Below are 18092 nucleotides of genomic sequence, written 5' to 3'. Positions count from 1 at the left end.
GGCTATAAGCTTTGCAAAGTCACTGCATCGAAGCATGGCTGCAGATTTAGACTCACGTTCTGTATCAGTAAGAGCCTGTTCGGAAACAAATATTTGGCTGACATTGCAAAATCGAGCTTGTGCGAAATTCTTTTAGTACTGTCTGACCGTAGTTTGATATCATAATGGCAACACTTCTTCCTCCTCCGAAAAGACCAAAACTATATCACAGCGTCACAGAGCCTGAACCCGAGCCACTAAAAGTATCGCCCAATGTTGTGGTTCAATTTGTGAACGAACATGACGGCACGCCGATAGCACCTGCTGTGAACCTCCCAGCGAACGTTGCGCGCGAAGGCCTTGAAGTACTCGTCAATCAGCTACGCACAAAGGTTAGATACTTGTGCTTTGTCTACAGTTTACTAATTTTGGTGATTAAGGACGACGACGAGCATGTACCATTTGCTTTTCATGTCGCTCTACCTGAGGAGGCGACGAAACCAAATGCTCCAACGCGAATCGTGATATCTAAGTCAATAGAAGTGGATGTTCTAGCACACGCATCTCATGCATTCTCAGAAGAAGACGTCCTGGTAGTTCGATGTGCTCCACAGTCTGTATTCAAAGTTCGCCCAGCTACTCGATGTTCCGCCACACTTTCAGGTCCGTTGATTGCCCATCGGGTCACATCAATAATTGTTAATATAATTGTGGAATCAGGACATTCTTCGCCGATATTATGCGCTTCATTCTCTCCTACCGGCAATTTACTTGCGACTGGCTCAGGTGACACGCATGTGCGTCTCTGGGATCTTTATACTGAAACTCCGTCGCACACGTTGACGGGCCACACTGGGTGGGTGCTGTGCGTGGAGTGGGATCCACTAGAACGCAAATTGGCAAGTGGTGGACACGATGGTCATGTAAGGTTATGGGATCCTAAGACTGGAAAATCGCTGGGCGATGCAATGAAGGGCCATTCAAAATGGGTGACGTCCTTGGCATGGGAGCCCCTACACTTGTGCGTCATTGTCTATGTTATCTCTCAAAGTTATTTACTTCTGACCTACCAGAAACCCATCTACCCCACGGTTGGCATCCTCGTCTAAGGACGGAACTGTGCGAGTATGGTCGACGGCCACACGAAAACTAGAATACGCACTTGGGGGTCACACTGCCAGCGTAAACGTTGTAAAATGGGGAGGCGGTGGTTTGAATGGTCATGGAGTACTCTACACGGCTAGTAGTGACCGTACAGTCAGAGTATGGGACGCACGAGGGGTAGGTATATCCTTCCATCTTCACTGCGCAATTATTTAATGCTGTTTTTCCAGGGAAAACAACTCCATATTCTGAAAGACCATGCACATTGGGTCACCACTCTTGCTCTCAATACGGATTTCGTACTTCGTACTGGACCATTCGATCACACCGGAAAGCGCCCATTGTCGGACGAGGAAGGTAAATCCTCATCTGTGCAAGTTATCTTCCGTTAGATTCTTAGTTAATACAAAATATCAGCTCAAGCACTTGCCCTCAAAAGATACACCGCACTTGTGTCACGAACGCCAGAGCTATTGATCTCAGGTTCAGATGACCACACACTCTTCCTTTGGTCTTTATTCGCATCGTCGAACGCAGAACCGGGAGGGGGGAAGACCAAGCCCTTGACCCGTCTAACCGGTCACCAACGGCAAGTATCTCACGTCGCTTTCTCCCCCGATGGTCGGTGGGCAGCTAGTGCTGGGTGGGATAGTGCAGTACGACTATGGGATTGCTCAGGTACGTTAGTTGGCTGTCGTATGTCTGTTGGCAACTTGATCCAGATTTTGCCGTCACCTCACAGGCGCTGGGCAGCTGGGCAAGTTTGTAGCCACACTGCGCGGACATGTTGGCCCCGTCTACAGACTTGCGTGGAGTGCAGATTCGCGAATGCTGGTAAGCGCCAGCAAGGATGCAACTGTCAAAGTAAGTTTGACGTGCACACGAGCAAGGTATTCATTTGATGGATGTGCCGTTGCATCAGATCTGGGACCTCAAAACGTACAAAATTAAGTCGGACCTTCCTGGTCACACAGACGAGGTCTACTGCGTGGATTTCGTTGCTGATAAGGTTGTCAGTGGGGGGCGCGATCGAACTGTGAAGATGTGAGTTGATGCACCGTCTTGATACATCTCGGTGTTGACGTTACTTTGCAGATGGAAGAATTAGCTACAAAAATGTAATTGGAGGAGGATTGCCCTCACTTCTCAGTACGTCAAGCCTACACACATAGACAATGGGCAACTCCCATCAGGGCAACACGCAAATACTTTGGTGCTCTGCGACAGTCACGCAGCTGCACGTAGACCGCTTAACAGTACGCAGAGGAGCCTGATGTAAGCTCAAAAGGCAGCTGAACCGCAATAAGGAGAACCTGTGGCCAGTAGCCATGGCTTCTAACTTTGGCGGTCGCACCTAACGCTCTATCTGTGTATAACAAGCACGCCGGATGCCATCCAGCCCCTAAGGAGTTTTGTAGCTAGGTGTATGACTGTTGATACCACCGAACAGGATTCGCTACTCGGAAATACTTGCGCTAGACGTGATTTTGCGCTCGCCGACAAGTTCAAGGCCCCACGCACAGTTTTTGAGATAAATTTATTGTGGAGCCCTGACCTGTTCCCCATCTGATGGATCTCTCATGCTCTCATGCCACATTGATTGATGTACTGGCCTAATGTTGGCCGAATCTCTCGAGCACCGCCGCGCATCACGCATCTCACGCCAGCACCGCAATTGCGAGGGGGAATCTGTTCAGATCTTAGAGCCCTGATTGCAACAGCATCTATATATACCGACTTTCGTTGATCCCACCAGTAAAGTCTCCTTGCTTTCACGCACCTTCAAACCAATCTGTAAGATATAAGTTCGGACATGAGATATTTTATGCTTACCTTCTCCTGTTCGACAGCCGGTCACTTCCTTTGAATCATGGGAGGATCACAGAGCAGGGTACAGAATCGCCATTACAAGGAACATGCCGTTGCTTCTTCACGACCTACGTTCAAGTCCTGGTCGCTCAGATACAGGCAAAAGAAGGAACGGAGCCATTCGAAATACGAATTGACAAGTTCATTTGAAAGAGAACCTGCTCCATGGGTCAGAGGTCACAAAGTGTTTGTGGTCCTTGAAGACGGACAGGGGGTATTTGTTCATCGAGATGCGCTGTGACAAGTCTTATGCATTGTACTAAGCGCTCGTCAGTGTTCATGAGTGAGTTCGCGTGTCTGTCCAAGAAACATATACATTTTGACAATGAAACGCAGCTATATGCACTCATATTCTTATGATCTTTGTACTTCGCAATCAAAGGTGCACGAAAAGGTCGACATTCACTTGAAAATGAGACGCCGGGCTTCGGGGCCATGCGGTGTGGTCTGTGTTTCTACTCATAACTTGTCGGGTGGGGTTGTACATTTATTGATGGGTCGTCTTGGAAACTATAGTATCATGTCTGAAGGAACACAGTTGCAATAAAGTAGTCTCAATATTGCACACCGCCTTAAACCGTAGGGTCCAGGCAAGGTGTCAAAGTCGGAGTTCGCAGGACGCAACAATAATTATCACCCAAGGCGTCCTGTTCGTAGATAACATGATATTTTCAAGTCATCCTTGAACTGAGAGGAATAAACAAGGTTGGTGTGAGCATGAAACCCGACTTCACAATCGAAAACTCGGTTACTGAACCGAATATGGGCATACAATGTTGGTTGGTTCAACATCATTGAAATTTTGAACCTTCTTACGACCCGGTCACCGAAACGAAATTGTCAATCTCCATTGTGCTTACTCTGAGTTACTCATTACTTACTTGTTGTATATCCGCCCAGCCGAGGGCTCTTATGACGATTCACGCCGACGCCGGTTTGGCGCTACGACCTAGACGACTTCAAGTGGATGGCCAAAGCCAAGGATGGTCCGAAACTGTCTCTGAAACTACTCATTTACTCACTCCTTCTCATGAACTATTACTCATGTCAAATTTGCTATCTGTAACACCAAACCTTGATGGTTCAATGTTGTCTTCAAGTCCATACCCAGCGACGTATACCCCTTCATACCCCACAGTAACCCAATCAACCTCAACATTTGTGTCATATTCAACTGCTGTTGTATCGGGATCTGACTCTTTATCCCATATCTTTTCGTATCGAAGTGCTACGCAGATTCAGCCTGTGTGCATCGGAGATGGCCTAGATGCAGCTTCGGACGGAGTAATCGCGACCGTGGTGCTTCCAACGAGTGTCGGCCTTGCCATTTGGGTGAGTTATCACTTGGTAGTTCTCTGTTGTGCCTATAGACTCAATTAGTCTGGCAGCTGCTGTTTGCTGTACTACGTCCGCGTTACCGACAAATATATGCACTTAGAGAGTGGTTCGTGCAACAAGAGTAGGACACTGGTATCTATGCAGTAGTATATGCTAAATCGTCTGCAGGCTACGACCGCATCGGTTGAGCTCGAATCTCGGCGCGTTCCTCTTTCCCTCTATATCGCTTGTTCCACCTACACCTTCAGACGTCCTTGACGCTGGAAGGTCAGCTCTAGTGGACGCTCGCCTATTCCCATCTGATGAGGAATTGAGCCAACGAACTCTGTGGACATGTCTCATCATCGTGCTTGGCTGGAGTGTAGTGGGCCTTGGCGGCGCTTTGCCGATATACCTCGTGTCTATGCCATGCCTTGCACGCTCGGCAAGCGACCCTAATTTTACTGGAGTTTACTCCACAATTCAAGATCTCAGCTTGTTACGTCTTCTGCAGCTACTAGAAGCCAGCTCAGCCTCCACGAACACCACCTACTCAGTACTAGATGTATTTAACGGCGATAATCAGGCTTCGAAAGCTCGACTGCGCATCGTTATTCTTGCCATTTTGGCAGTATTTGCGACCACGCTGCCGGCGCTGTATAAAATACTGAAAGAAATCAACAACCTCGCTGCATTCCGCCGGCGCTGGCTAGAAGTGCGATGCGAAGGGAAGGAAATGGGTTGGCTGAGCTCCAGAAAAGCCCCCGGTTTTGCAGGATGGGGAGAGAAGCGTGTCAAGGATTATCTTGTCAAAATTGGACTTAGTTCTTCATTGGGAGGCTCTTCTCGGTCCAACAACCGACCGCCGCAGCTCTCACGCCGAACTCAGTCTTACTGTCAGAACCCTCAGGATTCAGTATTAGAGATTGACATCCAAAGTCTGTTCACTGTATGGTAAGAAGGTGTGTAAGACAAATATTCATCGGCACTGATAGAGCAACATTTTCTAGCGATACCCATAATTTGGCACTGCTCATTGAAGAACGAGACGAAATTCTGGACAACCTCGAAGTTGCAGAAACAAGATACATATCATCTTTCAAGATTTCAACGCCCGACCCTTCCATTGCTGATCTCGAAATTCTCGCTTCCAGTAGATCTGAGGAAACGCCATCCAGACCTCACATAGGGAGGCCTCGCGCTCTAGTTGGATCGGTAATAATCTCAGTATACTATTTCATATCTCTTGAGCTAACAGTTGCTTTCAGAGACATCGTCCACGCCATCGGAGACACAACCCGGCGCAGGCTAACTCATCGTTTGCTCCTACCTCGTTCGTGGCCCCATCACAATACTACAAATTACGAAGCTTGAAAAGCGTCGATGGCGGGAGACTTTCCGGCGGCATCAGCACGCCGGTTAGTCTGACGGATTCATTTAAACAACGAATTGTGGGCAGTCGCTTCCAGGAGGTGGACAGAGGTTCGGCATCCTACAATGCCATGCCATCAGGGAGTCATGTAAAGACGGAGGACTTCAGAGAGTCGTCGATATCAGTTCCTGACCCAAAGTACTACAGGCCAAACCATGGCGGAGGGTCATATGAAAGTGGTGGCGGTGGAACTGGGACAGGCACTGAATATCTAACTGTGGAGTCGTCATTGGACACTCGGGGATCTCTTGATGACGACTGGGTCGTCCTCACACACGGGATTGATTTTGGCAATCCGTTGAGCGAGGAACCTCCCGCTGGCCTGGCACCCAGACCACAGAAAGAGCTTACGTCCCGAAGGCAACGTCAGAGACCTCTTGACACGTCATCTGACCGCCGGGAGACCTTTCCACTAAGGATTCGACCGAAAGACAATATTCCCGCTGAAGATGTTCCACCACCTCATTTACGCTTGCAGCCGCGACAGCCGTTCGTTCGGCCCGCTTCTGACCTTAACTATGATAACCTCGGTGCTGTCTATACCGAAATAAACCAATGGCGTTCCCGGCTGAAGCTCATTAACATGCAGATTGCCGAGGCCCAGCAAGATTCCTATGCAGATATCGCTGATGGCGCGCCAGTCAAGGGTTGGATTATCATTGGGCGTGGTTTGCGCCACATGCATGGTGTGGAGCTCATAGAGGGTAGGGCAAAGGAAGACGTGCGTTGGGGCACGCTGCAGAACGAAACGACATTGCTGGATTCTACAGCCTTTTGGTTAGTTATGGTGGTAATCAATATACTCCTTGCCGCTGGCCGTAAGTCACGTTTTGCCGATATATTGGGGGAATATCGGTATTGAACTCTGTATAGTCACAGCTGTTGCGGGACTTGCCCTCGGCGCCACTTCTAGTGTGGAGCATTATTTACCTTTCTTTCGCCCCCTTTCAGACCATGGGAACCTTGTGTCCGGATTAGCAACTTCCCTTGCTCCTGCGATTGGCGCTACGCTTTTCACTGTGATTGCACTCACGATCGTAAAATGTAGGCATATTCACGCATGCTCACCTGTGTAATGCTTATCAGGGTATGATGTAGGGGCAGCTGGATGGAGTGGTGTCGTATCCGTGTCCGGAGTTCGAATGCTCGCGGTCAAACTTATGTTCTACATCATAACGGTTATGGTTGCCGCATTTACTATCACCGCCGGTGCTCTCCTTTTCGCGTTAGAGGCATTCAGGCTTGAGGTTGACATTGCCAAAACGGTCGCAACCGGTTGTGTCTATATGAGCGCCTTCGCTTTTGTTCTCGTTATCAACGTTGCTGTCCTATTCCCTGGGATAATGTTGTTACAACCCGTCCGATTGTGGTGTGTTCTTCATTCGGAACAAGACGCCGTCACCCCAAGACAGCGTTTTCGAGGTATGGTTCCTGACTCGATTTCAATAGCGATAAACTTATCTCATTGTCCAGCTGTATATCCGACAACTTACGACGCTTCTTATGCTGCAAGTGCTTGTGTATTATCCATGGTTTTTGCATCGGCATTTTCTCTTATTTTCCCTTTGATCGGGCCGGCTACTGTGATTCTCCTATTTTTGACTCTTGTTGGTACGTCATTTTGTGCCTTACCATTCCGCAGAGCGAAATGACCGCCCTCCAGCTCATAGATACCTTGTTGGATATGTTTACGCCCGAACTCTTTCGGAGACTGGGGGGCTTCTCCAGATCTGGTTGCTGAAGCGATTGGGCACACTCCTTGCGCTACAACCTCTACTCCTCGGTTTAATTTTACTCAGTCGGCGGCTCTGGATAGAAGGAGGAATACTTTTAGGCATAGCTCTCGTTGTGGTGGGGACAGTGGAAGTGTACACCATGTACAAAACGAGGCTTGCAAGCCTCCAAGCGTTACCTGAGAACACTCAAGAGTCTCTTAGAGTATTTCGCAGGGCGTTGGAATCCGATAACCGTACTGATACCGATGATGAGAATCGTAGCATGCTCACTGCTAGAGGGAACCGTACGAGGGGTTCGATGGCTTCTGTCCTCGAAATGATGTCTCTCACGTTAGCGGTTATGCCATCAGCTTCAAGTCATCGTGGTCCGCTGCCACTTCGTATGAACGTTTGTCTGAAACATCATCAATGTACTAATGCAGTTTTATAGGAACGGAAACTCTGGATGATCTAATCGCTACAGAACGGGCTGCCAGAACGCATCCTGATGCTCCTCCTCACCTTCCTCCGTTATCCTTTGGGGATCATGCCGAAGATATGTCGGCTATCATGTATGCGCCCGAGCTGCTTGCCCCAGCACCGATCATCTGGCTTCCGAACGATACAGCGGGGGTGGCCAAAACGGAGGCAATTGACTTGCGGAAATATCATGACATACATGTTGTCCTTGATGTCCATGCCAGGGACGTCGTCCTGCCTAAACGGAGTACATCCACGCGAACACACGCGTGACGCGTTGTTCTTGGCTAACACCCGTTTCACATTTCCGCCATCCTCGAACCTTTTGGTGTAACATTGGTGGACTCATGTTACTTTATAGATCGTACTTATTCCACTTCCACTACCATATATCAGACGACTTTCATGAACCTTATTCTCCAGATTTGGGATAGGAATATAACGGTCCTCCAAGTTTTCGGTCGCACAACTGAAAAGTGTGCGGGTTTCTAGAAGCGTTTCTAGGGGTTTTTCACTATTATGATTTCGCATTTCTTGAGCCGATGACGTTTGTTGTTGCACGTTGAACCTTCAATTTCCGGACAATTGATAGAACCCCTAGGGCGCTTGGTAATATCCGCTCAGTGCCCAGTGGTAGAGTAATCGCATCCGCGATTGCGCCTGCAGAGGTGGTGACTGATGTGCCAAGCTGACTTTACGACCAGGGTTTATGTCGGTTCCGGATTTAAAATTTGAGCGACCAATTTGATCTTGTGAGTTCTTTTATATTACTAGAATTCCGTTGCATTGGTGCAGAACAAACGAAATATAATATTTTGATATTTGGAGGTGCACGAAATGTGAACGTATACTAAAAGATGAGTGCCGTGTTCTGTTGCAAGATAAGTCAAGTGACATAGGAACGCAGGAAACATGGTACGAGTACCAAATGTGTCAAGTACTCCAAGGTTCGATATGATGTGAAACCGGGGTACAAACAGTGAGATGATTATTTTTCGAAGTGACCCTGCTAATTAAAGTGTACATGACAGATCTGAAGAATTTATCGTCCGAGACATATCTTCCTTTCTTCAAGCCCTTCTGCCCTGGAAGGGCAGCTAGCGTTGCCACGTGAGTTGAACGACGCGGAGTATAATAAATGGAGGTTGCAACGGCAGGTGTGATGCCGCGGGTACAAGGTCTGTGTGTTGTGGAGCGAATGGGGCGGCCCAAGTGATCCGGATGGTTCGTATCGTCCTCATGGCATTCACCGTATATATTCCCCTCTTGCGCTGTCTCATTCGTGTCTTTATTTTTCCGAAAGCTTCTCCCTCACCCGCTTGACTGTTCTGCATCAGTGCCTATGCCCAGTTCAATCTCTAGTTTTGAACAGGATCCATTGAGATTATACTCCAAAACCCTGCATGACTACACTCTCGAACTGTGGACGGAGTCCAGGAGAGTTGCGGAAGAGAAAGCGAAGCGCAAGCTGGTTGCAATGGAGGAAGAGGCACGAAAACAATCTCGCAACACTGAGCGACCTCGTCTTTCTTGAAAGGACACTGTGCCCTCATTCTTACTCGCAATGGAGATCAGTGGCGGTCCGTATTCCCCAACTTGTTGCGCATAGGATGCACTCTGAATACGCCCCACTACTTCCAAGACAGTCCATCCAGTGCTGTCAATCGCCGAGTTGATCATGTCCCCCTGCGGGATCGCCTCCATGCATCGACATTTTTCTGTGTTACCAGATGTTAGTATGTTGTACACCAGAACCTACCTGTCGGTTTCAGTTCACTTTTCGTGCTCCACAACACCATCCCCTTGGGTCAAGTGGACATGTAATGTTGGTTTGTTTTCTTGTAACTTGGCAATGTTTGATAACAGCTGACCACTTCCCAGACTTTATTTATTTTCATCACTCTGGCGACGCAACTCTGTGAGCTCATTTGGACACGTTGTTCATAAACACCGCCTTTTACCTGTCTCGTCTAAGTCTTACATGATCCTCGTGTAACGTGTTCAATGTCCGCACACTGAATGCAGAGGTCGCGGTTAGTCTTTCCCAGAAAGAAAGGCTTTCATTTAGATACTCGCAACAAAGGGCATCATCAGAACTGATCTACATCAATATATATCTTCGATAGTGGAAATTACGAGCAGGAATTGTCCTCATGACGTTTGATCTGCTCCACGGCGGTCTGTCACCGGAACAATTCGCTCGGCGTCTTGCGAAGAACACGTATCATCCCCCAACCCCAAAAATGGGCCACGTAACCAATATCACTGACATCATGCAGGGACGGAACGTGCAATTGATTTAAACGTTCCTTGATAACTTCGCGGAGTCCATGCGTCACTAAATATATTCGTGGCGTTCATTCAACTGCATATGGTAATTCCTGCCTAGTGTTGTAGCGGCCTCTCGAATCACTAGTCCCCATTTATTAAATACGAGTGCTGGCAGGGTCGATCCTGTCTCTTGTTATCAGCGCGCAGATATTACTATATTCCTAGCCACAGCCCAGAATTAGCCTTGTGCACCCTTCGTCACTCGGAGACCCATTGCAGCTACATTGTCGTATGCTCTATCGCCGAGCTTCCTTCTAGGCTTCGTCTTGAGCTTCTCGGTGTCACACGCATCAGATTTCCCTGCAGGGACTTGTTTCATCCAGTAGCCAAGATTATACAGATGGTCTTCGATATTACCTATAGTAGACTTGACGTACATCTTTGAGGGGGGTAGTCATCACTCGACCAGTAGCATAAGTCTTCAACATCGATAGTCCGCTTCTCTGCCAGCGGATTGGTATATATTGTGATAGCAGCTCTTCCAACTAATTCCACACTATCTTCGCCAGGACTCTTTGAACTTTTCAAGTATATGTCAATGCTTGGGCCAGACTTGTCCAAGCAACGCTCAGAGCTATTACTAGCACTGACTCGTAATCCTCGATAGTAGAGCTGGCGTCATAGTATATACAGCCTGGGGTGGCATACAATAACATATACTTGCACAGACTCGACGCACTGGACATGCACGTCTAAACATACTGATGGCATTAGATTCATCACTTATCATGCTTGTGCATTCTTGCAAGTTCTCAACGAAGCATCGCAAAGGCCAACTAGCTGTAAACAATCATTGGGTGGTTGCAACAATTAAAACAAGTGACGCTGCAGGCTGTTGTTACAAAGATAATAGATCGTGACTCAGTTGTTCCAGTATAAAAATCTATCGCCTTCGCCCCCCCGCTCCGCCGCCCATGACGACAAGTTTATTTCCCTTCTTCTTCTTGTTCCCTTGTCCGGCTGTGCTTCGCTGCTCAAGTTCGTGCCAAGCTACGTCTAATTCCCACTCGTCCCCAATCTCCTGACTCGAATTGCGATTGTTTGTATTCGGATGTCTGAGATCTGCGCCCGATGCGGAATGGGCAGCAGATGCGAAGCTCCTCGAACCCCAAGCACCGCTAATTTGAGGGATGGGGGACTCGTGATTCGCTATCCCCTCCACTTCCACAGCATGAAGAACGGGATCGAGAGGTATGGAAAACACAGACTCTGTCCAGGGCGCAACGACCTTCTCTCTTTCACGTTCCTCCGCGCGCGCACGTGCACGGTCGTCCTTCCTACCTTTCTCCTTCCTCCTTGACTTACGGAGTTTGATCGCCCCTTCAAAATTCTTAAGGCCTTCTTGACCCACAACTCCCTCCAAGTCTGCCTCGATGAAAACGACATCTGTACCCTCTGGTGTGTGTGCAAGGTACTTGCACCTCTTGCGCAGGTCGTCGTTGACAGTGCCTTCAGTAGCAGATTCTACACGGATTGTAATTGTGTTGGGGAATGAAGCATAGCCGTTGAAGTGCGAAAAGAGAATCTTGATGTCGAGAGGATGTAAATAGATGGGCAGACCAGACGCTGCCTGGTAGTAATAGTAGGTCTGCGTAGATGGGGGAGGAGGATTAATATTACGGCGCTGTCTGTGATTACGATTGTTAGAAGTATCGGCAGGGGGTGCTGGTGATGGTGTCGACTTGGGAGTGGCAGGGATCGACAGAGAGGTACGCGAAGATGCGAAGATCCCAGAGCTCGAACCTGTAGCGAGAAACTCTTCTGGTGCCTCGGGGAGTGCAGCTCCTTTCATCTCCCCAGCAAGCTTTCGCGCACATTCAAGGTTGTGGCGTCGTACGATGTCGTCGTGATCCTTGCGAGTTCTGTCAATGGCTTCCTTCAGCTGCAGCGATTCTAATGCAGTTGCTTTAGCGATCTGATGGCGAAGCTTCTGATCAGCTGCATCAATAAATGAAATACTGAGTTCATCTTGCACGCTGGCCATCATCCGGCGTTCTACGGCAAGCGCGTCCAGATCGTTGGAGAGATCGGCGATCAGATATTCAGGAGTAGCGAGCATGAACTTCGCATAGTCGTACACATCGGGAAGAAAGTGAAAAGGAGCCTGATGGGGTGGAATTAGGTCCGATGGCCAAGTATGTGAGCGCGGTAGTGCAAGGGTTGTCATCTGAGGACGTTGCATCAGTCGCATCCGCATTGTGGATCCCGCTCGAGGAGTCGCGTCGTGGTCCGAAAGCTGTGTGACATACGAGGAGCCACTGGCAACAGCAGGTTCGTCCTCTTGGAACTGAGGTCCGTCATACCACTTGACGCTCTTCAGCTGTTTCTCGTTGAGCGTGTCAAAGCAGACCGGACATCGCGCCCATTTGAGTTTGTCCGACATGCTCAGGTAATGTAAGATGCAAGGAAAACAATATACCTGGGAAATGGTCTTCAGTCGTTGGTATGTAGTAGAAGACATTTACTGACATGCCCGCACTTTGTCATTCGCGGAGCGGTAGGAGGGGACAAACAGATGGGACAGGTCTTAACCCCCTCCTCCTGTATAGCATGCTCCCCGCCGGCAACAGCGGCAGATGCCAAGGCTGAGGACCGTGGAATGATGACCTGCAATATATCGTGCCATTGGAAAAAGCTGAGGCCAACAATTAGATGTGATCGGTCCAGGTACATCTTGAAAACCTCACATATCTGGGTCCGCAAAGTGGACCGTATAGTCCCCGCTTGGGTTCATAACAAACCGGTACTGCGCATTCACGAACCCTGTGACACTGTAAGAAGTAGCACAATACAATACAGAAGACGATACTCACTCTCCTTGTTCCACACGGCTGAATGAACAGCTTTCTTACTCCTCCTAGGCACATTCTGAGGCTGAATCTGTCTAGGAGGAAGTGTGAAGTTCAAGAGGTGGTTCAAGGACTGATTTGAGGCCATCTTCGGTGGTCGCTTCGGCGCTATCGCCTGTGCTCTCAGCTGCGACGTCATTGAGCAAAACTGGCAAAAACAAACGTCGGTTTACTGAGTATAATTGATGGATAACTGGATCCCTCGTGGGGTTCTTCCCTACCAGTGGGATAGAGACCACCACGATGGTACTTATAATCTGTCAGACGTTATGACTCCGAAGACTATCTGTCCGAGTCACGTGTCGGTTCCGTATTCTTCGCTTGCAAGCGAGTACTAAGCACATCAAGAGTTCAGCCGACGCCGCCATGGCAAAAGGAAAGAATCTGAACCCAGCGGACGCGTTTAGTGAGTCTCCTCATGTACTACATACAGGCCCGTAGTGAATGGTACTGACCCCTAGGAAAGGCTCAGCGAAAGAAGGAACTTAAAAAGGCGAGCATGGATCCTCGATGATCATATCTGGACTAAACGCATATCTTGGAATTATTCTCATTGCAGTAGAACAAGGCAGAGAGGTCCAAAGCTCGTGACTTCGCTCTAGTCAAGAAAGACACAAGAGGTTGGTTGGTTCACCCTCTCATCTACTATAGCATTCAACTCACTGCTACTTTGTTAGATCTCCAGGATGAAATTGAGAAGCTTGAGGGAGTTGCAGAGCCCTCTGGCGCAGAGAAATATCGCCTGGCAGAACTCAAGGCAGAGCTAAACAAAATCATGGCTAAGAAAGAAGAATACGTCCAAGAGCATCCTGAACAACGTAAACTTGTTTACCGAGCTCGTAGAGACAAGGATGAGGCCAACAAAGAGGAACCGGTTGCCGAGCAGAAACGAAATGTTTTCAACAAACATGGCTTGCCTCGGCATCCTGAACGAAGCATCTACTATGATGCTGTCATGAATCCCTACGGTGTACCCCCTCCAGGAATGCCTTACATGGAGAGACGTAAGTCAACCTTAATAATACATGGTGTAGATTAATTCTGATAGTCTTCATGTAGCCCTGAGGCCTGACGAGACAGCCAGAGATGATGAAGCTGATGGCGGTCAGCAAATACTATTCACTTCATATTGATCTTTTGTTCAATATCACCTTTTCCAATGTCTAGACGACGACGTCGTTATGCCTGAAGGTCCTCCTCCAACTGGTAACAACAATGACATGGTTGACAGTGATGATGACATTCCGATGCCAGAAGGACCTCCACCAAGCATTCTTCAAAGTTCGTTTCATCCTTTGTTTAACGTACGCTAAACTCTCAAGTTAATCTCATAGAACCACCACTGCCACCAAACATTCCCTTCAGTGTTGCTCCACTTCCGCCACCCCCGCCTCCTCCGTTTGTCCAGGGTTCCCCGCCTTTCCCGCCGTCTTATCCCTATCAATCTTCAGGATTTGGACATACTTCTCCTCCTGGCTTCCCGCCCGGTGTCTCACCATACCCACCTGTATCTGCGTTCATGCAACCTCATATGCCTCCCCCACCTCCTGGGTTTTTCCCTCGTGTACAGTCTGCTTCGTCCATACAAGACCCGCTTTCTGCTATTCCTCATCAAACGTACCAAGCACATCGTGTCAACCGCCTTACTCCCCATCCATCACTTCCCCAAAAACCTCCGCCAGCCCCTGGCGCTTCCTCTATAGGGATTGCTGGTAATAATACAACTACAGCTACGATTTCGGCCGCGCCGCAATTACGGGACTTCAAGAAGGAGGCTACGGCGTTCGTTCCGACATCCCTCAAGCGGAAAAAGCCTGCTGCTGGAATGGCGTCATCTAAGGTCAACGCAGCTCCTTCTCTCGGTGCAGGGTCAGAATCTTCGGAACCAGCACAAGCTTCACGACCGGATCTTGTGAGCTCATTGATGGACAAATTCGGACCGGTACCTGTGGTTGCAGCAGCCTCCCTGAATGAAAAGGGATCTTTGAAGGGCATGCAGTCCAACGTTGGGAAGAAGGATGATTATCAGAAATTCGTGGAGGAGATAGGTGACATTTTAGGACCTTCGAAGCCATGAGGCATTCGCTGCTTGCATATCTTGACGTAAACTCGGAAGGAGCAATGCAGTTCGCTCAGGTGATTTACCGCGTGAGATTGTCTCCAGCTTAGAAAATATTCACAAAAGGATAGCGTGTAATTCCTTGACTCGCAGAGACAGGATTGATATTGAGAGGTGAGAGGTAAAAGCTACATACAGCAAGGAGCAGAGAGTAGGAAACACGAAAACATACAAGACGTCAGCAAGCGATAGCTAGTTCCAAGAGTTTGAATATTCCACATTCACACGTCCTGTAACTCCTTCCAATTGCTGTCCAGCAATCGAATGCCTCTACGAGTCAAGCGACGGTTCCATTCCCTCATCTCACCTTGTACTCCAGTCTCCTGAGCACGGAAAGTCATTCCACGCCTCAGCCACCGCACGTCGCGTGTACGTATAATTTGTAGGGAAGGGAGAAAGGGGAGGAGCCTCTCCAAAGTGACCCAGAAGTCACTGTTAGGTCGGGGAATCGACAAGATCTGGAGGGGATGAATAAATGGTGATGATGCATCGGTTAATGGTGTTTGAGATGCAATTGTAAGAGCCGGTAGCGGATATTCCAGAGAGAGGTGCCTGAGACGTGGGGATGTGTGGAGTATAGTAATGGGTGATGAATGATAGCGTGTAGGCCAAGACTTCGGAGTGAAGAGAAAGATGGCATGAAGATACTGCCCGTGCTTCTCAAGAAAGAGGGACGAGAGTGATGCAGGAAAGGGGATGTCATCATACGGAGTAAGTGACAGTGTCCGTAAACGTGGTAGGGGCGTATGCAAAAGAGCATGCATCAACAAAGAGGAAGGCATGGATAATAGCGTAAGGCTTCGTAGGTGCGGTAAATAAAGCGGGGCGACCATATGTGGTGTTTTGAGATTTTCGGTGTTATCAAAATGTGACTCGAGATCAGTGTCATCTAAACCAACCCCGGTGACCTCCAGTAGCTCCAGATTTACACATACCCGCAGCAACTGAACGAAAGGGTCTTCACCAGTTGCCACCGCAGAATATATGAAGGGATCGTAATAAATTCCGCCCAGTGCACGAATATTGGAGCTGCCATCTCTGTGTGTGAGAGACGCAAGCGCGCGACGGCTCAGCAGAAATCCAGAGTACAAAGTCAACTTTGCGAGGGACGGCAGCAGTGGGAAAAGCTGCGTCAAAAGTGCGTTAATTGCATAGCACGCCGAGGAATCCAGCTCTACGAGAAATTCCGAAAGATCAAGCACTTGCACCCAACGCCCGGGGGTAGAGTAAGGGATTCTGCGGATAGAATCCCACATCTGGTCTGCAGAGTGAAGATGTGCAGTAAACTTCTGCAAGGAATTCTCAGAGTGCAAGCACACGCTGGAATATAAGAGCGGTATTGCAACTTCCTACCGCAAATATATGTTAGCATAGTGAGACGGAGTGAATGAAACGGATCAAGACAGTCATCTAGATATGCTTCCTGTACGTAAGAAGCACTTTGAAAACCCAAGCTACTCGCCTTGAAACCCTTGCATACTAGCATCAATGACAAACACGAACGTCGTAAGTTATTGTGTGCATTGTGTGATTGGGCATCTTGATCGTCATCGAAGAGAGCCTGCACAAAAATGCGGGACCATATTTCTGAAGGAAGTGGCTTTAGAGGAGGTCGATGAGGTAAAAGAGGGAGGAGGAGGAGGCGTCCTGGATAACGAGCAAGTGGTCTTGGGTAAAGTAGGACGGCCTCACACATAAGGCTATTTCAGCACTGATCACCGCAACCAAGAGAAAGCTGGAAGCAAGTCTAAGAGCCTGATATTGCGATCCCGGATTCCCGATGTCAGCGCATAATATCAAGAGACACGTGACCTTGACGCGGTACTTACCAGTCGCGTTCACCGCCAGACTAGTAATTCTCTCTCTGTTCCTGTATACTTTATAGCACAGATTAATATTGTCTCGCAGGCCGAGAGCACGCATCATTGTCACATCCTAAAATTCACCCTATAAACTACATAAACAAGCGTTATGGTCTTCCTTCTGCCAAATGTCGTTCTCTCTATCATCGCTTTAGCTATCCTCAAAGTAGTGAGCATTTCTGCCCGCCCGGTTTCAGAGGTACGTCGTATAAATCACTTGTACCCTCATTATATACCCTGTATAACTCGTGCCAACTGCGCTAGAATTCATCGAATCCGCGAATGAGCGACGTTACTCTGAGCATGTCCCCCCGATAGGCTCTGATACATTCAATCCTGGAACTCTCTCTCATCCTGCCACCGTCGCGGTCGATCCATTAGAAGCAATATTGGATGGATCGGGGCTCGGGGCACTTGATGGTCATGATGAAGGTTCCAGTAATACCGATGAGGGAGAAGGACCACTAGATGAAATTGCCCACCTGAAGGCGAGAACGTAAGCCGCTCATCTTTGCATAACTCAAAATGCTCATCTTATTCTCTTTAGAGAGCGAGAAGTCAGCAGCTTCTAGGGAGTACGTAGCCTCTCCTGGGCAGACCATAGACGAATGAAGACAGTCGTTCTCTCCATACCATGATATTCATTAACATCTTCCTGTCCTCATTCGCATCAAGCTTCCAAATGCCTGCATGTCGATGTGTCGGAACCCTCAAGTACCAGATCACGGCCATGCCATGGGCTCAACATTGCAGGAAACGGAATGATGACCAATTCGGCACTGCTTGCAACGAGGACATCTTCAGAGAACGTCTCGGAGAGGCCTGCGCATAGAGTGTACAAACCCCTCTTCTGACAATAGTGCGGCAAGGGCAAAGATACTAATCAACACCGAAGGAAGCCGCGCACTTTTCACGACTGAGCAGCCTGAGTCTCTCAGCCGCCTTGACATGCTGGGTCCCATAAGTTTAATAACTGCTTGCCCAGAGTTGCGACGGCTCCCTCATTATTGCCTCCTCGAATGTACGATATCATAT

The 18092-nt window shown here is 48.6% G+C and overlaps 7 protein-coding genes across 7 annotated transcripts; 5 read left to right on the top strand and 2 right to left on the bottom strand.

Moving 5' to 3' along the window:
• The first annotated feature begins 116 nt into the window (after nucleotides 1-116).
• Nucleotides 117-2486, top strand: BJ212DRAFT_1315506 (WD-repeat protein). Its single transcript, XM_041334162.1, has 9 exons — nucleotides 117-371; nucleotides 420-642; nucleotides 700-1000; nucleotides 1053-1260; nucleotides 1314-1440; nucleotides 1501-1761; nucleotides 1826-1947; nucleotides 2006-2127; nucleotides 2179-2486. The coding sequence occupies exons 1-9, from the start codon at nucleotides 165-167 to the stop codon at nucleotides 2189-2191; spliced, it is 1584 nt and encodes a 527-aa protein (XP_041198937.1). The 5' UTR covers nucleotides 117-164; the 3' UTR covers nucleotides 2192-2486.
• A 1552-nt stretch (nucleotides 2487-4038) lies between these two features.
• Nucleotides 4039-8169, top strand: BJ212DRAFT_1259567 (uncharacterized protein; the record flags this gene model as incomplete). Its single annotated transcript, XM_041330038.1, has 10 exons — nucleotides 4039-4284; nucleotides 4341-4411; nucleotides 4459-5223; nucleotides 5280-5484; nucleotides 5538-6519; nucleotides 6575-6745; nucleotides 6800-7123; nucleotides 7175-7312; nucleotides 7365-7817; nucleotides 7868-8169. The coding sequence occupies 10 exons, from the start codon at nucleotides 4039-4041 to the stop codon at nucleotides 8167-8169; spliced, it is 3657 nt and encodes a 1218-aa protein (XP_041198936.1).
• A 1048-nt stretch (nucleotides 8170-9217) lies between these two features.
• Nucleotides 9218-9430, top strand: BJ212DRAFT_1258367 (uncharacterized protein; the record flags this gene model as incomplete). Its single annotated transcript, XM_041329933.1, has 1 exon — nucleotides 9218-9430. A coding segment is annotated over one exon (213 nt), but the record flags the coding sequence as incomplete, so codon positions are not given.
• Nucleotides 9431-11004: 1574 nt separating this feature from the next.
• BJ212DRAFT_1315494 (uncharacterized protein) lies at nucleotides 11005-13358 on the bottom strand. The gene is made up of 4 exons (XM_041334161.1): nucleotides 13041-13358; nucleotides 12915-12990; nucleotides 12697-12862; nucleotides 11005-12646 (listed from the first exon to the last, which is right to left on the bottom strand). The coding sequence occupies exons 1-4, from the start codon at nucleotides 13213-13215 to the stop codon at nucleotides 11111-11113; spliced, it is 1953 nt and encodes a 650-aa protein (XP_041198934.1). The 5' UTR covers nucleotides 13216-13358; the 3' UTR covers nucleotides 11005-11110.
• Nucleotides 13359-13381: 23 nt separating this feature from the next.
• BJ212DRAFT_290682 (WW domain binding protein 11-domain-containing protein) lies at nucleotides 13382-15285 on the top strand. Its single transcript, XM_041342841.1, has 7 exons — nucleotides 13382-13482; nucleotides 13538-13569; nucleotides 13639-13696; nucleotides 13754-14080; nucleotides 14136-14180; nucleotides 14244-14357; nucleotides 14411-15285. The coding sequence occupies exons 1-7, from the start codon at nucleotides 13443-13445 to the stop codon at nucleotides 15151-15153; spliced, it is 1359 nt and encodes a 452-aa protein (XP_041198933.1). The 5' UTR covers nucleotides 13382-13442; the 3' UTR covers nucleotides 15154-15285.
• BJ212DRAFT_1315491 (uncharacterized protein) lies at nucleotides 15271-16679 on the bottom strand. The gene is made up of 2 exons (XM_041334160.1): nucleotides 16600-16679; nucleotides 15271-16544 (listed from the first exon to the last, which is right to left on the bottom strand). The coding sequence occupies exons 1-2, from the start codon at nucleotides 16603-16605 to the stop codon at nucleotides 15417-15419; spliced, it is 1134 nt and encodes a 377-aa protein (XP_041198932.1). The 5' UTR covers nucleotides 16606-16679; the 3' UTR covers nucleotides 15271-15416.
• A 4-nt stretch (nucleotides 16680-16683) lies between these two features.
• On the top strand, nucleotides 16684-17889 carry BJ212DRAFT_1295062 (uncharacterized protein; the record flags this gene model as incomplete). The annotated part of the gene is made up of 5 exons (XM_041332279.1): nucleotides 16684-16701; nucleotides 16789-16867; nucleotides 17104-17256; nucleotides 17322-17553; nucleotides 17733-17889. The coding sequence occupies 5 exons, from the start codon at nucleotides 16684-16686 to the stop codon at nucleotides 17887-17889; spliced, it is 639 nt and encodes a 212-aa protein (XP_041198931.1).
• Nucleotides 17890-18092: the final 203 nt, after the last annotated feature.

This window comes from Suillus subaureus (assembly GCF_016647635.1).
Source record: "Suillus subaureus strain MN1 chromosome Unknown BJ212scaffold_2, whole genome shotgun sequence".
Taxonomy (NCBI): Eukaryota; Fungi; Basidiomycota; class Agaricomycetes; order Boletales; family Suillaceae; genus Suillus; species Suillus subaureus.
This window is presented reverse-complemented; position numbering and strand designations above follow the sequence as displayed.

What these genes read in the sequence shown, in the direction of transcription:
- BJ212DRAFT_1315494 (XM_041334161.1), bottom strand. Translation starts at nt 13,215, where the DNA reads ATGACGTCGCAGCTGAGAGCACAGGCGATAGCGCCGAAGCGACCACCG. An exon ending in AGCCGTGTGGAACAAGGAGA is followed by an intron (nt 12,991 to 13,040) that starts GTGAGTATCGTC and finishes ACAGTGTCACAG; the next exon opens with GGTTCGTGAATGCGCAGTAC. An exon ending in GAATGACAAAGTGCGGGCAT is followed by an intron (nt 12,647 to 12,696) that starts GTCAGTAAATGT and finishes ACCATTTCCCAG; the next exon opens with GTATATTGTTTTCCTTGCAT.
- BJ212DRAFT_1315506 (XM_041334162.1), top strand. Translation starts at nt 165, where the DNA reads ATGGCAACACTTCTTCCTCCTCCGAAAAGACCAAAACTATATCACAGC. An exon ending in GCATGGGAGCCCCTACACTT is followed by an intron (nt 1,001 to 1,052) that starts GTGCGTCATTGT and finishes CTGACCTACCAG; the next exon opens with AAACCCATCTACCCCACGGT. An exon ending in GCAAGGATGCAACTGTCAAA is followed by an intron (nt 1,948 to 2,005) that starts GTAAGTTTGACG and finishes CCGTTGCATCAG; the next exon opens with ATCTGGGACCTCAAAACGTA.
- BJ212DRAFT_290682 (XM_041342841.1), top strand. Translation starts at nt 13,443, where the DNA reads ATGGCAAAAGGAAAGAATCTGAACCCAGCGGACGCGTTTA. An exon ending in GAACCCAGCGGACGCGTTTA is followed by an intron (nt 13,483 to 13,537) that starts GTGAGTCTCCTC and finishes ACTGACCCCTAG; the next exon opens with GAAAGGCTCAGCGAAAGAAG. An exon ending in AGATGATGAAGCTGATGGCG is followed by an intron (nt 14,181 to 14,243) that starts GTCAGCAAATAC and finishes TCCAATGTCTAG; the next exon opens with ACGACGACGTCGTTATGCCT.